The sequence below is a fragment of the Monomorium pharaonis genome, chromosome 4 (assembly GCF_013373865.1).
Source record: "Monomorium pharaonis isolate MP-MQ-018 chromosome 4, ASM1337386v2, whole genome shotgun sequence".
Classification (NCBI taxonomy): domain Eukaryota; kingdom Metazoa; phylum Arthropoda; class Insecta; order Hymenoptera; family Formicidae; genus Monomorium; species Monomorium pharaonis.
In genome coordinates, this window is record NC_050470.1 from 21717636 (window position 1) to 21736347 (window position 18712).

General features: G+C 32.6%; 2 protein-coding genes across 8 annotated transcripts in view; one reads left to right on the forward strand and one right to left on the reverse strand.

The window, feature by feature from the left end:
* LOC105839213 (chondroitin sulfate synthase 1) overlaps positions 1–12221 on the reverse strand; it is a 36098-nt gene extending 23877 nt beyond the window's left edge. The window contains exon 1 of the mRNA XM_028189374.2: positions 12106–12221. The gene's annotated coding sequence lies outside the window, so the exon portion shown is untranslated. The remainder of the gene's footprint in view (positions 1–12105) is intronic.
* On the forward strand, positions 1699–18571 carry LOC105829902 (A-kinase anchor protein 9). 7 transcript variants are annotated; one of them, XM_012668976.3, is made up of 19 exons: positions 1699–2075; positions 2332–2451; positions 2551–2808; positions 3280–3450; positions 3657–3992; positions 4356–5933; positions 6304–6801; positions 7136–7270; positions 7500–7771; positions 7894–8561; positions 8761–8888; positions 9454–9510; positions 10592–10759; positions 11588–11656; positions 12220–12534; positions 12611–15444; positions 15647–16355; positions 16559–16932; positions 17469–18571. In XM_012668976.3, the coding sequence occupies exons 1-19, from the start codon at positions 2013–2015 to the stop codon at positions 17578–17580; spliced, it is 8865 nt and encodes a 2954-aa protein (XP_012524430.1). In that variant the 5' UTR covers positions 1699–2012; the 3' UTR covers positions 17581–18571. The 7 variants fall into 7 exon arrangements, with proteins under 7 accessions (XP_012524430.1, XP_012524431.1, XP_012524432.1 ...); XM_012668977.3 differs by having other exon boundaries at positions 11591–11656; XM_012668978.3 differs by having other exon boundaries at positions 9457–9510.
* Positions 18572–18712: the final 141 nt, after the last annotated feature.

An 18712-nucleotide genomic window follows, 5' to 3' on the forward strand; every position in this document is an offset into this window, starting at 1 on the left:
GAAACGACGTGTCGGATTATTATCCGGAGCTATATATACGGAAAATCTGCTGTTTCTGATAATATAAATCTGATAGTAATTCGCGTATCTAACAAGTGACTCTTGCAATTGACAATCTGTATCTTGAAGGCCATTAAAAAATCTCTGTTCTTACAATTTTCAAATAATTCGATAATTTAATCACAAAAAAATTGAGAATTGTTTTGAATATTATTATTAAACTTAAATTAATGCTTTTTTCGATATTCTATGTATTGCAAGTTTTATTAGAAATAGATCTACTAACTGATTGTGATATTGTGTGTGTGTATATATATATATATATATATATATATATATATATATATATATATTGCGATACATAATTTATGATTTTAATAGTGCGATATGAGTGATACAATTGCGCAATTTATTATTCCTTGTGAATTCTGTAGAGAAAGTGTGAACTGCAGAATAAATTTTCACTTTGTGAACACCGAATGAATACGATAATTCACGTACATTTATCATTCTTTTATCAGATAATCGAATAGCTTTGTGTAGCAGCTGTCCTAACGTAGAAAAGATATCGAATTACATAATTTTGTTGCAATACATATATGCGCTTAAAGAATTCCCTTATGAAAAAATACTATTGGACTATTGGACTATTCGCCAAAAAACTACTGAAAACTATTGAAACTAATAGTGTGTCCAATAGTATTACTATTAGTTCCAAGTTTATTTTGCAGTTTTTAGTAGTTTTTTGGCGAATAGTCCAATAGTATTTTTTCATAAGGGTTTAAAGTAAATAGTTTTAGAGATAATTGAAAATTTTTTTAAAGCTTTTAGAATTTCCGTATAATTTTTAAAAATTTCTCTAATTTTTTACACAAATTACATATATACAAAAAATTCTAAGAAAAGATGTTCTCAGTATTTTTTAAAAGTATTCTATAATTTATATAAAAATTCTGGAAAAAGTTTTTATCATAAAAGTTGCACACGATTCCGCTCTGTATTTATATTCGTGGCTTTCAGATTTCATGGAATATTAACTGAATATCAACTAGAAAAATTGATACGAGATATTGCAAACACGCAAGTTTCCCAGAACTCTTGTACCGCTATAAGTACGTACAGTTATAAGAATACCAAGATTATAGTTCAACGCATTATTATGTTGTTTATGCTGTTCACAGTAAATTGATAAGTGAAGTTCAGCAAAAAAAAGTTTACTTGCTAAGGAATTCTCAAGAAAAGTTGAAATAGTTTTATAAATTAGCGAATAATTTCTTATAAAAGATTGAAAAAATATTCGCACAGATGAAAAAAATTCTATCTACGTGTTATTCGTACATTTCAAAGTAAACTAATTATAATTATTTAACAAGTTGTATGTATAGCAATTAAAAACTTGCTCTGCTTTTAATATTGGTAAAGTAATAATACCTAATGTTAAACATTATAGATAATAATAAAACACTTTTCATTACTTCTGATAAAATTTGAATTTTCTATGGTCTATAGTTTATTGAATTTATTAAATAACATAATTCACGTAGTTTACATTATAATATAGATTATGCATATTTTACGAGTAAAAAATTCCGCTTGTGAAGAAAAGCTGCAACAAACGATCGAGCGATTATCTCGTCGCTGTTTGATCATGAGAGTGCCGGTAAAGTCGCGAGCGATATTATCGACAGTTTCATCGACAGTTTGAAAATCGAATTTTCGAGCTTCCTGTTCAAGTTGGCACGTCTGACGCGCGACCGTTTTAGACTAACCGCTTTTCCAACCGCTCTCGTTGAACATTTTATTAATTCCGACCGCTCCTTGGAGGTGTGTGGTTTTATTGTTTGATCGGGCGAGGCAGGCGTTATCGCGGCACGAGTGGCCGTATGACAGCTGGCGACCGAGACCATCGAGCGTAAGGTGTCAAATTTGAAATGTAGCGGGTACTAATAAGCTGGAGACGTGTGACGAGTACTTTGTTTTGCGCCCTTCATGTACCCGTGATCTTCGTCGAGATGAGCGCGACGCAGGACGAGGACGAGCGTAGAAAACGCTCGCTGGAGGCCGGCAGAGAAATGGTGAGCGCGCCTTTCCTTCTGTTTCCCACATTCATTACTGAATTCTCCCCATTGTTCATCCTTCCTGGTTGCTTCAACAATTGGAGCGATTCCTTGTTTGTTTACATTGTTAATGTTACATTGTGCGCGTTGTCCTTCTTTTCTTGTTATCTCTATTTTGAGGAGACAGTATAATAAATGTCCCCTTTCGCACATAAGAGCGTTTTGCATTCTGTTGTCAACGCCTAAATATATGACTGTATCTTGATTGTTGCAGTTGGAGAAGTACAAGGCAAAACGATCAGGCAAGGACAATAGTGGAAATGTGGAGAACATGGAACATTCTGATGAAGAATCGTTGAACAATGACAAGTCCGTGCTGCTCAAGGAGTCTGGGGTAAGATGAAAGAAATAATAATTTGCATGTCCGATTGTGCACTTGATTTACTGCATTTCCACATAAATTACAGTATATTTTTCTTCTTTGATGTATTAGATAATTGAAGGCATATCCTCAAGAGATATAACACACAGCAGCGTTAGCATTAGCGAGGGAGAGGCTGATGCAGATTTGGAGGGACTTGCAGGACGAGTTGCTGAACTCGAAGACTTATTGCATGGGAAAGAAGAAATAGTCGGAGCCTTAAATGCAGAGATCGATCATTTACGAGCAGAGACATGCTCCCCAAATTCATCTCAGAGTCAAAATAGCAGTATACATGGGAGAGATATTATATCTCTTTATCACATGAAAGTATGTTATATCTTTGTCTATAAATATAATTTTTTTTAATCTTCAAGTGGGAGTATGTTTGTTGTATGAATATTAGTAGAATGTATATGTATTTTAAAAATTGTTATAATTTTGATATTCATTATTTAACTCTCACTTTTTTATATAATAAAAATTGCAATTTCAACTCTAACATTAATTGGTAAAATATAAAAATAAAATTGTTCCTTATAATATTATAATAATTGATAAAGATAAAACTTCCTTTTTGTTAACCAAACTGGTAGTTTTTATTAAATTAAAGAGTTAGAATGTTTCAACCTTAATTTTAGATCCTTTTAAGGTTTCCTGATAATAAAACTGAGAATTGAGATTTTTAAATTGTAACTATTTAATTTAATCATAAAAATGTTTATATGTATTCTTATTAAGCTGGTATATATATATATATATATATAATGTTAATGTTATGCCTTGTTTTTTTTTTAACAGTTACAGGAGTTTGAAAAGGCAGTAAATGAACGCGACAACCTAATAGAACATTTGACATCATCTTTAGAACAAGCGTTATCTGCTAGAGATACTGTAACAGCTCAACTTAATGCCCTAAACTCCATACAGTTGAACAACCCTGTGACAAACAATATGAATTTGCAACAAAAGGTGAGAGAAGTGATACGCTTTATACATTTACATTTTATTAATAACCTTATTAGACGTTTGTTCTTCATAGCTAAATTAATACGCACTTATTGTGGTTAAAATAAAACAGATATACATTTGAAGTTTGGCGAGAACGAGACAGAAAGTTATAATGCAGTTTGATGCAGCAATCTTTAAATGTTAAATGTTGAATTTGAATGTTTCAGATTGAAGTTTTAGAGACTACAATGAACGATCAGGAAGCGTTAATTCGTCGATTAAATACGCATTTAACGGATATTCGTAAGCACGTGCAAACGTTGGAGATGGAGAGAGAAACGCGAAATGCGGAAATCAACGATTATAAAGTACAAATAAATAATCTAAATGAACAAATTCGCATTGGCGCCGCAGAGAAGAATCTGAATATTGATCAACAATTGGAGCAACAACGACAATATGAGGCCCGCGTTGACAAAATCAAACAAGATATGCAGCATATATTGAACAAGTTTACCATTGTAACAAATACCAATGAAGTACGTCATCAGCAAGAATTAAAAGTAAGCATTTTATGATAATATTCTTTTGTACGATTAACTCCTGCTTGCATGTATAAACATAAATGATTTTTAAAATTTGCTAAAAATACTCATAAAATAAACTAGAAATTTATATTATAATTTATAATTATATTGTTATTTATAATTTAGACTATATTTGTAAAACTTAAATTTGTATTGTAATTCATAATTTAGATTTAGACTATATTAAAATTGAAAATACTATACTACACATTTCTATTTTATGAATATTTTTATCAAATTTGAAAAGTAATGTACTATTTGTATATGTGAAACAAACTATTATATATCGTTATAACAATTAAATCAACTAACTGTATTGATTTATTTAAATATTTATAGGATTTAACCTCAAAGAATGAAGCTGAAATTATGAATTTAAAAGTCAAGCACGAAGAATGCATGAAAATGTTAAAGGAGGAAAACAAAGTATTGGCCGATCGTTTGAACAAGGAATTGCCAGATTTGGAAAGCAGACATGCCAAAGAATTATCTGTCTTTCAGACGCAGTTAGCCCACTATAAGAAAACTGTTGAGGCGTTAAAACTAGAATTGGTAAATCACGCAGAATCACAGAAGGTCGCTCAATCAGAAGTTCATATGTACAAAGCGAAACTCGATGAATTAAGATTTGAAGCGGAAAATGAACGACGCATGCAAAAGCTGGAGTTTCAAAAGGAAAAGGAATTATTGAATGAACGGATTAGACTGCATAGAATTCAACTGGAAGAAATGACGTCAAAGCACATTACATCAATGAGTATTCTGGATTCCAAGGAGAGTATTGAGCGATCGCTGGAACAGGCTTTAGCGAATGCCGCTACGCTAAAGCAGGAGAACGATGCTCTGAAATTCAAACTGGACGATTTGTCGTGCAGGTATTCCGCGGCACAGTCAATTATCGAAAATAGTCAAACGCATGAAAAAACTCTTAGACTATCCGAGATAGAGAGATCTTTGTCGCGGTTTGATGCTACGAGTGTAAGCACGGTCAGTGAACTAGGGGAAACAATGTATAAAACTTTCGACGAGGAAGTTCTTCAGCATCAACTAACAAAGCGAAAACTCGAAGAGAAAATGGAGCTAGAGAGGCAATTGATTGAAAAAGTTCGTGTTCTTGAGGCAAATTTAACCAAAGCAAATGACCAATTGGAACAAGTTAATATCGCGAAGAAAACATACGAAAATGTCGAGCATGATTCAACTCGGCGGATAGAGGAACAACAACGGGAAATAGAGAGTTTGAAGCTACTAACGGAGCAAAAAGAATCGGAGAACGCGAGATATAAAAAAGATTTAGCTGAAATCATAGAAAGAGCAAAGAAAAAGGAAATGGAGTGTGAGCAATTGAAGGATGGATTAGCTCATGCGTGGAAACAATGTGCTGATTTTGAAGAAAGATTGAATCAAAGTTTAGCGATAAGTAATAGTAGTAAGGTTAACACTTCATTAAATAGCACAATTTCCAAGCTTCTTAATGAAAACCAGAGCTTGGATGATAGTATATTAGATCAAGATGCAGCAAATCAAAAGAAAGTTTTGGAATCAAATATTGACGATGCAGTAACAGATAATGATCACTTAAAAAACAACAAGAACCTGTATAAGGAATTACAACAAATTTTAGAAGGCGAGTCGAGCTTGGACGAAGTTAAGTTAAAATTGTCTCGTTATTACGCGCTATGCGAGAAAATAGCCGCCGATAAGACGCAATTCTCGGCGGAGAATGTCACTTTGCAAAAGCAACAGGACAGTGAAAACTCGATGCAAAGGCCTTTGGAAAACTTACAGGTGGAGAAAGAATTGCTAAGCCAAGAAATCGAGGGCCTGATGAATCGACATAAAGAAGAACTGGAATCTGCTAAAGCAGAGTCTGCCAAAGAAATCAACAGATTGCGTTCGTTACTGCAGAATTTCAAGGCAGGTTATTTTTATTGTTATTCTGGAATAATTTATGTGCTCGTATTTGTTAACATTGTACAAAACTTAAACAATAAGGAGAACATAAATCAATATGTGAAAACATAATTAATTAGAGATCATCCTTTATTTAGTCATGGTTAGACCTTAAAACTATTATGTTTACATATATTTTCATGTTTACCATACTGTGCGTGGAATACATTTTTGGTCTTAAAACAATTTTAAGCTGAACAAGAATAATAATATTGCAATATTAAATTGAAAATGTATATAAAGTCACACAGGAGATCAGTGCTAAAATCAACTATAATCAAATAAGATTGATTTTTAATTAACATTGTTTAAATTATATTTTTTGTTTCTTAAGGATGGTAATGCAAGCCTAAACGATCTGAAAATTGAACTCGAAGCACGTCATGCTAAAGAGATGGAGGAATTGAGGACATACTTTGAGCAAAAGTGCTTGCAGATGGAAAAACAGTACTCCGAAGAAGTCTTCAGCCAACAGTCAAAACGAATTTCCGATAATGATAGCGAAACTGAGGAGCTAACAGACGATTTATATTTTGGTGGTGCCGGAGATTGTTTGAACGTGTCGAATTCTCGAGCGGTGACACCTAGTGCTATCGAAGAATCCCTGAGGAGCAAGGTTCTAGATACTGAAAATCAAGCACGTCTCGAGACGGAGTATGAGGACAGCATCCAAGCGTTACGACAGGAGTTGGAACACAAAGTAAATGAAATTCAGAAGATCAAAGCTGATCATGAGAAAACGATCGAAGAACAGAAGGAGTTATACGAGTGTCAAATTCGCGATCTCGAAGCGAAGTTGGAGCATGCATTGATTGTACCCACTGTGCATCAGGTAAGAAAAAAATGATATATCCGTTTCATTAATACTGATTCGTTGACTACAATTCTTGTCATTAAATGTGTGGTGTATAAAGGTTTATGTATAAAACTATAGACGCATGGTGTGATCACTATGTATTACCTGTCATTAGTACATCTCAATCTGATCTTCATGATCTCCTGTGATCTGTAATGTCTATAATCTTGTACATTGTAATTAATATCTTTTTCCTTACTGTGCAATAATGAGAAAATAGATTATTTGTGCCGTTTTTCAATAACTTATGTTGAAATGCAAATTTATCTGTGACTAACATACCGCCGTGTGACTTCTTGTTTGCATGTAGTATTGTCAGACAGAATGGGAAGCACTGGAAAACGGTGAATTGTCGAGTCTGCGTGATGCATATAATCATCAACTAGAAGAGCAAATTGCGCTAGCTAGACAGGACATTGTCAACGCTCTTCAAGAACAATTTCAGGTAGATGTGGATCATGTGTAAAAACTGACTTAAGAATGAAATACGTGCGAAATAACAGATTAAACCTGGTTAAATTATTCTGGTTGTCGAACAAAATCATTTTTGAATGTTGCTTTATGTGTGTTTTTATGTTCTCCTGAAAACCTTTGATTAATGAACATTTTCTCGATATATGAGACTTATTAGAAGACACTTGAAGATGTTTATTAAGACTGTTATAATTGTGCAGGCATTATTATCCGTCGAAGCAGATAAGGAAGATAATTGGCCTACTGAATTATTAGAACTGCGAGATAAATTTACGTGCAATGCTAAGAAAGAAATCCAAGAGTTGAAAAAAACACATGGCGCTGAATTAGCTCGTCTAAAGGATGAATATAATTGCGTTATAGCCCAAATGCTTGAGCAACATCAGAAAGAAATTGCCAAACTTAAGAATACAGATGACAAACGCGAAGTTGGTCTTGTTGGAGTGTCATCAAAAAATATCATGGAAGAAAGGTAAATGAATAATAAATGTTATAGTTCAGCAGATAGAAAATTAAGACATCCATATAATTTTTTGTTTAATATGATTTCTGTCACTTGACTCTTTATTGCATATGTTATGTTTCATTTTTCAGGGACAATCTACGAAAGACATGTGTAACTCTTAAGAATGTAATTGAAGAATTGGAGAACTACTTCACTGTCTGTGAAGAAGAAGTTAACAACACTCTGCTTCACGAAGTTTTAAAAAGACAATTGTCGGAATCCGCTTTGGTTGAAGAAAATTTAAGCAAGAGCGACAACAGTATTTTATCCGAAACACCGCATAAAGACTTACTAAATCAACAGATCAAGAGAGTTCATTTTGCTCCACAATTGAGTAAAATAACTTCCATTGTCAATAACGATAACAAAAAGTTACAGAGTTCAATTGATGAAGATGTAAATGATATATTAAAAAAAGAACTGAAAACATGTTTGAGACGTTTGAAGTCTGATAGCACACAAATTCTTAACCTTTCATCCTCGTCTGATGGTGAGGACAAGATTATATCATCATCAAACGAGAATCTTTTAGCAAGCAAAATTAACGAAGAGCTCTCCTTGAAATTGAATCATGCTGAGGCTTTGATAGTAAATTATCAAGAAGAAATAGAACAATTAAAATTACATATTTTGGAACTGCAGCGAAAATTGATCAGTGCAGAAAACAAAAAAGAAGTTATCACGGAAGGATATGGCGAAAGCGATCTTTCTAGAGGTGATATTGTGCTACAAGATTTCTCACAAGTGCAAGAAAAAGGTAAATTCTTACACGATTTTTATGTAAATTAAGATATATTTTTTAATTTGTTTTTTTATGTTTATACTTTTAATTTCAAATTGATTATAACAGCATTTTGAATTAAAAAATTTTAAACCTGTATCAAATATAAATTGTGTTGAGTTATTCTCTATTTCAAATATATTTTTAACATTTTATATTTTTGTTTAAACCACAGCTAGACATGCGTTATCTAACGGTGGTGGAGATATATCTTATTTGTTGCAATTAATAGAAGAGCTGTGCAGACAAAATGACAAATTAACAGATGACGCAAGAAAAGAAAGAGAGGATTTACAACAACAGGTAAAATTGTTTTTATTATTATTGTCACTCAGTTGCATTGTTGCATGACTTCTAATTGTATTATGCACACTACAGAGTGTTTTAAGAAAGCGGAATATTTCGATTCTTTCATCCCAAAATCCCTTGGATGTGTCATCTGTGTTGGAATCATAAATCTTTAAATATCTCTGTGTGGTTGTAATTTTAATTTAAATTTTATTTTTATTGACTTTTTTTTATATCTATATGTTCCATGATTCATAGGTATTGAAGTTCTTGTCTTATGTAAACTTTTTAAATTAGATTTTAAACCTATCAGCAATTTAAAGATAAACTCACTTTATTTAATATTCACTTTTCTTTATACACCCTGTATAAAATAATATTCGATATTTCTCAGTAATTTGTAAAACAACCAGAAATTAAAACATTGCGCATGCATATGGCAATTTAAATGATTAAAAAATACTATTTGTCAGTAAAACAAGTACTTGATTAATTAATAAGCAGCATTTTCCAAAACAAAAGTGCAGAGCTCTGCAATGCAGGTTTTAAAAGATTGATTGGCGTTCTATTGTCTTGCCAGCAGGTACCTTTAGAACCTAGTCCTACCCCATACATTCACAAGGTTTGCTGCAAAAAGGTAAATTATAGAATTACTAATATTATTGTAAAGCTGTCCGTAAGTTATTTCCAGATCGGCTATAATAAATTAATATGTATAATATGTCATTGTAATTAAGAAGTAAAAAAGTTTGCATTGAAATGTCATTTATATATATCTCATTTCTAATATTTGTCCATATAGCAATAATTACATATATTTGTCATATGGTTACTAAAAAGCTTATATAATTATTCACTCGTTTGCATTTAATTATTACATGTTTGCCAATATTTATTGCGTGTTGTAACAATGCCTTGCATGCTATATTGTAGATGTCTAAATATGTCACTATAATTAGACATGCTTTTTGCGTTATATATTTTCTTTGTCACCGCTTATTTTACATTAGATCGAAAATTCCATATTAAAGTAATATTTTTGTGAAACATCAAATTTGCAATTAATTCAGTATTCAAATACATTTTGGCTTTTATATAAAATTTAAAAAATAAAACTATTTTTTATATTGATGCTTTAATTTCAAAAAATATTAATTTTTTAAATTAAATAATTATATTTATGCTTTAACATCGAAATAATCTTTATTTTTGTGTATAAATGAGCGAATATACTACTAATTTAACTTTATATTTTATCACATTTTATTATCTTTGTATTATTTTATTTTACTATACGGATGAAATATGAAATCAGCCAAAATTAGAAATATTATTAAACTAATACTATTAATTTCTTATTAGAGGAAATATTCTCTCAGAATTGTAAATATATATTCAAAATTTTTAGTTTTATCTTTATTGATTTTAAAATATAAATACAAAAATATTTAAAGTATTGATATCACTAATTCTTTACAACTGTTAATATATTTTTTTACCATTAAAGTTTTTTTAATCTTAAATTCTGAAAAATTAAAATTAAGTTATATTTTTCTTGTATATAAAAATATATAACTAATTATAGTTAAAATTGTATTGCTTAAATAATTCAGCAAGTTAATTATTCTATTCTATTTCAAGTTAATTACTTTTATTACATGAGCGTAGTAGCGCATGGGATACGATAATTATCTCTAACTAGTATTACGTTTGTTTAGATTGAGGCAGCGGATAAGCAGTTACGAGCGACGCGTCGGTTTCTGGACGAGCAAGCGAGCGAACGCGAAATGGAGCGAGATGAAGCTGCAAAGCAAATTCGCTTTTTGCAAGAACAGCTCAAGGAACGCGAGCGCGACAAGGAAAGAGATATGCGTATTACTTCTGAGGTAAAACTTTCGTTTTATTTTCTGATTTTCTGATGAGATATTTTTTTAATGTAAAAAAATTTTCGTTGAGTATAAACACGATATGCTTTTTATAATCACTCGCTATGATTAGCTTTAAGGTTTACTGTTTCTTGATTAATCCTTAATTAGTTAATGGTAATTGAAAAGATATATGCTAAATATTACAAAGTATTTTAATGTTAAAAATTTTTTAGGGTGTGATTATCCTGATAATAACTTCAAAGAAAAATATAATTTTGATTTTTTAAATTTAAAGATAGTAGTAAGAATCTAAAAGAAATACTATGGACTAATTGACTTATGACTAATTAAGGATTAATTAATTTAATACAGACTTTCCTAATTCGCTATAGTAATTATTGCACTAACCGGGAAATTTTAACTGGCATAATGACTGCCATTTCCAAAACTTAACTATAGGTTTCTATGGTTTATTTTATTTATAACATTTAACATAGATTTTAAAAAAACTGCTGGGAAAAACTGTATATTAACTCATGAAAAATGGATTATAGTTTATCGAGTAAAAATATTAGATAAAATTCCATTATATTAAAAAATCTGGATTCTATAATCCGAAAATTTTTCTACAAAATATGCACTTTGACCAACAGATTTCTTATTTTAAAAATTAAAAATCTTTTGAAAACAATATAATATAGAATGTAAGTTTAGCTACCAATTATAAAAGGGTTATTGTTTTGGAAATTAATAATATCGCCAATTTAGTATCACGCATCACAACTAATTCTATTAACACAAGTTTTTTCTGCACTCTGGTTTTGGTTTTCTGTTTGTCGCACAAAGCAGTCTGAGCTATCATCTGAAAGAACTTCAGACAACCCTGAACTTCAAACAACTGACATCAATGCAGCTGTGAGTGTTGTATTTACTTTTATTTTTTAACCTTTTGAATTTTTATTTTTTACTTTTGCTATGGTTCTATGTTTATCATACAGTGAGTAAGAAAAGTACCCATTTGCTTGTCAAAGTGTTTGATAAGGCGTAATAAATTACAGTTTACTTATTTGTTTATATTTGCGTAATTAGCAAAATTTATTTAAATACTTTATATCTATATAGATACATATTTATAAAGGTATAAATATGTATCTGCATTTTTTTGTAACACGTAAATACAACTTAAATATAGCGTAATAAAAAAGTTCAGACTACTTGTAGATATAATTATTTTATTTATTTTTTTAAATAAAATAGTATAATTTTTCTTATCATTAATTAGATATACAATTATTTTTATTTCTTACCATTTCTTACCCACTGTACATTAGCTTAAAATAATTACAAGTAGATATGATACATACCATGTCTCCTCATGCTTTACATGTTGGGTTACGCTTGACTGGAGATATAGGTGACATCCTGTAAAATCGATCCGTTGATAATTCGCATATATATACATGTGATTTATAATCTAGGTGGAGGCTCTTGAATCTCAGATGAGAGAGATGTCGTCATTAATGTCCGACACTGAGGCAAAGAGATCAGAAAAGGAGAGCGAGTTGAAGGCTGCAGTGGACAAAATATGGGTCTTGCGAGACATTATTGGCGATTTGGAGCAGCAACTGCAAGTCAAGAGTGAAAAGGAAGAAGCCTTGCAAATGCAGATTAATCAATTGGAAGCAGTAATAACCGCGCAAACAAAGAATCAACAGGAGTTAGTTCAAGAACTGGACGCTATCAAATCTGGTAGCGAGAATAGACATCTGAGCGAGCAAATCAACCATTTGCAAGTAAGTAAAGTGAGAAAATGCATAAATAACATGTATGATGAAATGAAGATAATTACAGGATAACTTTGTGTTTTAGGAGGAATTGAATAAGCACAAGTTAAGTTCGGAGCACTTTAACGTCAATTCATCCGTTTTGAAACAGATAAAAGCGGAACTACATGAGATGCAGAATCAATTAGATAAGAGAATTCGAGAGATGGAATCTGCTCACATGTGTGGTTCGAACTTGAGTTTGAGTCAGCCGAGCGAAGACGTCTCGATCAGAGAACAAATCGACGCAACGAGGTGTTTGACTCCGGACGATCCATCATCGCCACCGATGCTACCGCTGGATCAAATACTCAAGCTGAAAGACAAAATGCTGAAGCACGCCCGTGCGGAAGAAGTAGCATTCAAAAGGATCAAGGATCTGGAAATGCAGTTGACAACGATGAAAAATCAGAATGAGGAACTATTAGCAGAACAAGAGATCTTGCATCAGACGGCATCCGAGCAACTATTCCAAATTGAAGCGATGCGCGGTCGTTTAGAGGAGCACAAACAAAGCGCACCTTTTGCTCAAAAACAAGCGACATCACGTTTAGAGTTGCAGTTGCATGAAGCTACTGCAAAATATAATTCTTTGGAACAAACTATTACTAACAAAGAGATAGAGTTGAAAGAGTTGAAAGCTCAACTTGAAAGAGCTAATCAGATGTTAACAGAGAAAGAAGCTGAAATGGAAAATTTTATGCAATCGGTAAATGGCGCTCTACAGAAGATCGAACGATTAAAAGATCAATTGAAGATCGTTCAAGAAGAAAAGAAAATGCTACAGATAAAACTTGGAACACAGGAACATGCTCAACTAGAATTACCGCAACTGATCGACACCATCCTAGCCGATAAGAATGAGGAAATCGATCATCTAAAGGAACAACTCTCCAAAAAGGAGAAACAATTGAACGCCTATTCCTCGCTCGCTTTAGATGACGTGCAACTACGAGAATTAACGAAGCAAGTAGAAGCAAAAAACAGTGCGCGAACATTGAGCGACATTCTCTCTATTCATTCGGAATGCGAAGAATTTCCGGAAGCTATTCGAGCGACTAATACAACACTTGCGACATCACATAATGTCTCTAGTTTTAAAGTTCCTACATCTGTGTCAAAGAACACGCTACAGACAAACAGTTTTAACACTTTAGAAACACCAATGGTCGATGCAGATAAGATACACGCACAAGTACCACCGCTGGATTTGCATTCCCAGACGCATAGTTACAGTAACGGTAATGTCGGTCACTCCGGAATGGAGTTGCAACGTTCTGGAGAAGAGTCAAAATTATCGTCTCCCAAAAATAACGATATCAGCGAAGATTCTCGACGAGCTGAGGAATTACTCAATGAAAAAATGAAAGAGATCGAAAATTTGTCGAATCAGTTGCAAGTTCTACAACAAGAGCTAGACTTAAAATCTGACCTTTTGAACAAATATGAGACAGATTTGATTACATTACAAAAACAGTATCAGAACTTGCAGGATGAATTTAAGGATACAGTTGATAACTTGGTGCGAGATAAAAATTTCTATAGAGGACAATATGAGCTTGCTCAAGCATCGGAAAGTAAGATAAAGAAAGATCTAGAGGAAATAGAGAACATCCTGAAATTGAAGACGGACGAACTCGAAGATCACAAAGATAGAATGCAGGTGAATGAAAGCATCATTACGGAATTAAACGTAGAAAATACGAAGTTAAAAAGAGAGATCGAAGTTAGAGAGAAGGACCAGAAGAAAAGGAACAATTCCTTGCTGCAAGAATTGCAAAGCTTCAAAGAGCTCGTCCTAGATAAAGACATCGCGTTAGAGACCCTTCAGACGCGTAATATTGAGATTGAAAATGAGAATAAGCAACTGTATGAATTTAAAACAAAGGTTCATGCGCGCGAGCGAGAAATCACAGAGTTGCAGGACGAGATCCTGCGGCTGACCGATGGTTTGAACAATCGAGATCAAGTCATTCGTAAATTGGAAGAAATGGCGAGACGAATGAGTGACATTCAGTCAGGAACATCCTCGCCGTCTTCTTCTAGCAACAAAGATCAAGAGATCCATCATCTGCAGGAATTCCTAAAAGAGAAGGACAAGGTAATTAGGCAAATGAGTGACGATAGTAAGAGTCTGCATCGAGCATTGGAGACTATTCAAAGCAAGATGAAGGAATCAGGTAATATCGTGGAATTGAGAAGAAAACTGAAGGAAGAGCGCAGACTAAACGAGGAGCTCAGAGATACAGTACAGAAGCTTCAAAAGGAATTGGAGAATGTTTCTATGCAACGCTCGCAAGATGATAGCGATATCGAGGACATGGTTCAGCGAGAATTGAATCTTTCTGCACGATTGGATAAACAAATTATGCAAGTAATTAAGGATGACGAAGTTGTAGATGGAGTGACAGAGAATCATCATCAAAGGACAAATGAGGGTTACAAGGACACCGAGTTACTGAAGAAACTAATGGATGATTTAGAAGTCGAACGAGACATAATGAGACATCAGCTCACCGAATATGAGAATCGTATCCTACAACTGAAAGCGGATTTAACGGAGGAGGCAAAGAAAGTAGTCAAGCTAGATAAAGAACTTGTGTCGGAGAGGAACGCGGTGAAATTCTTGAGGATGCAAATAGAAGAACATCGTCGGATGGTGGAAGTAGAGCGAATACGGGACACTCAATCAATCGAGTTCCTGCAGACAAAATTGAAAGCTTCTCTGGAAAACGAGGAGAGGCTTCGTAATGAGCTAACATCGATGAGACACCAACAGATGAATCTTGATTCACAATTGACATCCATGAAGAAATTGATAGAAAACGCCAATAGGAACTTGTCAAATTTTGCTGCAACCGCGCAAGACGAATCGGAGAGGTATGCGTTTATTTATTCTTTCAAATATTTTCATTTTAATATTCTTATATATTATTTATGTTTATCTGCCTGTAATCTCTTTTCGACAAATATTGAAATTGATTCCGATAGAATCAAATTACGAGAAGTAACATAACTATAAAAAATTAAAGTTGTTTCAAAAGTGCTATGTTATTTTTTAATCTTTTCTTCTGTATTTAAGAACGAGCGGAAATCTCGAGGAAAGTCGCGAACACAATGCGGAACTACGGGAGAATATAAAGAAATTGGAGAATGAGATTAGTAAATACAAGAAGAAGTTAGAGATTGCAATGGAGGAACAAGAACGATTAATCAGCAGTCTGGCATTAACCAATGGCCTAAAAGAAATTCAAGAGGCGGATCTGCGGAGAATTACAGAAGAGTTGAAAGCACGAGAAGAAGATTGTAATTATTTACAAAAACAACTAAAGATATTAATCGAAAGCAAGAAGGAAGACCAACGAGACATTGAGCTGGACGACATCAAAGAATTACGCAGGGAGATCAATATTGCTCGAGAAGTTAGGATGGAGTTGGAGATTGACTTAAATCGTGCGAAACAGGAACTGAAGGAATTCTCAAATCGGGAATTAAAGCTCATTCGCACTGTGGATGCCTTGAAAGAGCGAGAAACCGAACTTAATACGAGACTAACAATTTCAAAAGAAAAAGAGAGGAAACTCAAAGATTTAATTGAAAATGCCCGGGACAATCCCGCGAATTTTATGCAGAAAATTAAGGAGCTAAATGAAACAATTGACAGATGTGTTATGGAGAAAAGTAATCTTGAAGATAAAATCGGCAAGATGAGGTCACAAAGAGAAATATTGTCGCAACGGGTAAAGTTGCTCGAAAAGCAACTTGTGAAACAAAAAATTCCTGCCGAAAGGGTATAAAATCTTATTTATTTATTTTAATCTAATATTTAAAATTGAAATGATTCAATATTCAATATTTTGAAATCAAAAAGTTATTAACAGTGATTTAAGTTAATGTAAATGCTTATATTTTTTATTATAATATATGTGAAGAGATTAATTAATTATAATTACGTTGCAAAATAGATAGTGACACTATGAATTTTACATTTCAGTTACAAAACTTCTATGGCAAATATCTAAGAGCAGAAAGCAGACGGAAAGCGTTAGGCTATCAGAAAAAGTACCTACTGTGCGCCATTGGTAGCTATCAATATTGCGAAGAAAACACGCTATGCGTGCTTGCGCAGCTGACTCAAGATCAACGGTCTTACACGCGACTACCTCACAGCAGGAAAGTGCGTTTCAAGATTGTCGTGATCGTAATAGTCAGTATACACAGGATGAAGTGGTTGATCCAACGCTGGCGAGTGGGGAAACGCGTGGGTGCTGATGTTATCATGGGTGGTATTGATCAATTAATTGATTTACCGCCTGTCCGGAGAATAACATCGAATCATTCTCCACCCGTGAGAGAAAGAGCGTCAAAGTAAGTAAAATGATAATCAAGTATATTATTGAAACAATAGATCGATCATAGAGATTACACAAAGTACATTTAATAAATATAAAAAGAATTATGCCAATAAGACCCGGAATAAGATTTACGAATCAACTGCAGTTTACACCTGCTCTTATTGGAAATTTTTTAAATACTTATAAAATATATTAATAAAACTTATGAGAGAGAAATAGTTATTTTAAAATATCAAAAATTTATAATAAATACGTAGAAAAGGATAAGCCAAAAAATATTAAAAAAGAAATCATCTAATTTAGAAATTTATTGTGCTTTGTTTTATTCAGTTTAATTTCGATTAAAAAAATATTTTGCTGAAATCAAACACATGATTGATTAAAAGTTCAATTATTAATTCGTTCGATCAATCGTTAATTGAAGATTATTAGATTTTTCTATCATTAACATAATTGCGTTTCGAGCATTTCAACCGTTTGGTAAAATTTTAAATATATTTTTTCAATTTTTTTTTTTTTTTTACAATCATATTGCATTGTATGTTTCAGTGGAGGTAGCGGGTTTTTGCTCGAACAGTATTACCAAGAAGTAAGAAATTTCCAAGAGACACTCGGCTCAGTTAAGGCAGAGCCTGGTACTAGTCATATTATTTCAGAATAACATTATATGTATATTTTTAGAATATGTAGTTTAGCTGTACAGTGTTAATATTATGAATATCGTGTAATTACTCAAATAGCATATCATACAGAGTTCGCGTTTTTTAAAGATAGGTTATTAATGACTCAGCAATTTTTTAATTCCTTTAGATTTTTTGACAAATACTTTTGAAACTTTACATTGAATCTACATTTTGATATCTTACAAAACCTAGTTTTACATATATAAAGTTAAATTTCTTTATCGAGTTTTTGAAAATTTAAATTCGTTAATTAAATTTTTAACGTTAAATTTGCGATTCTACTTCATTTATATTTTTCATTTTCTTGATAAACGCGCTCTGTATTTTGTGACTAAATTGCAATCGTCGATGATCGATCTGCATGGGATTTCTATTTCCGTTCGACTGCACGTTTTGCATCGCCCTAATTAATCATGAACAACCAATGGTGAGAATGTGAATTTCGTCAGCTCGACCGGAAATGATTGGAACTGGGCATTTATACGGACTTTATAATAGACTGCCGGTTTTTATATATTTTTAACTCATTACCGTTTTCATGTGAGACTTTGATTGATGCTGTCTTTCTCTTATTGATCTTGGTGACGCAACTCGAAGCGCCACTTATAAATTGCGAGAAACATGAATAATGAAACGTTATTAATAAAGTAAGAAGGATGTGTGCATGTAAAGTACGTTTTAACGTTGTAAGACATAGGAGAGGCTTTTATCGAATGTTAGCGAAGTAAAAGCAATTTCTGTAGAAAAAAAACATCGGTTTTAAGCCAGATATTGCTTTTACAGCATATTGTTATTGTGTAAGTTATATAGGTATATTATAAGTAGTATATAAATATGCGAACCTGCGTGCCTTGTACGCCGTAAAATGCGTTTAGTATTTATTTATCAACGGATTGTAATAAGCTTTTTATATATCACAAGTTGCATGTTGTTTTCCTGATGCCTGTAATAAAGAATCAATTTTTTTAATATGTCTAATACTTGTTAAATATGAAGATGATGTGAGATAGTCACTCAGGATGAAGGCATTCATCAAAAATTAATGCACAATCAATCTCGTTTGTTACTTTCATTTTGCCGTGATTATTTATTACATTACGCTTATTAATA

Excerpts from the sequence above, each read along its gene's own strand:
- LOC105829902 (XM_012668976.3), top strand. The coding sequence starts at position 2,013 with ATGAGCGCGACGCAGGACGAGGACGAGCGTAGAAAACGCTCGCTGGAG. Across the intron at positions 10,760-11,587 it reads ATATGCGTATTACTTCTGAG|CAGTCTGAGCTATCATCTGA; the intron begins GTAAAACTTTCG and ends TGTCGCACAAAG. Across the intron at positions 11,657-12,219 it reads CAACTGACATCAATGCAGCT|GTGGAGGCTCTTGAATCTCA; the intron begins GTGAGTGTTGTA and ends TTTATAATCTAG.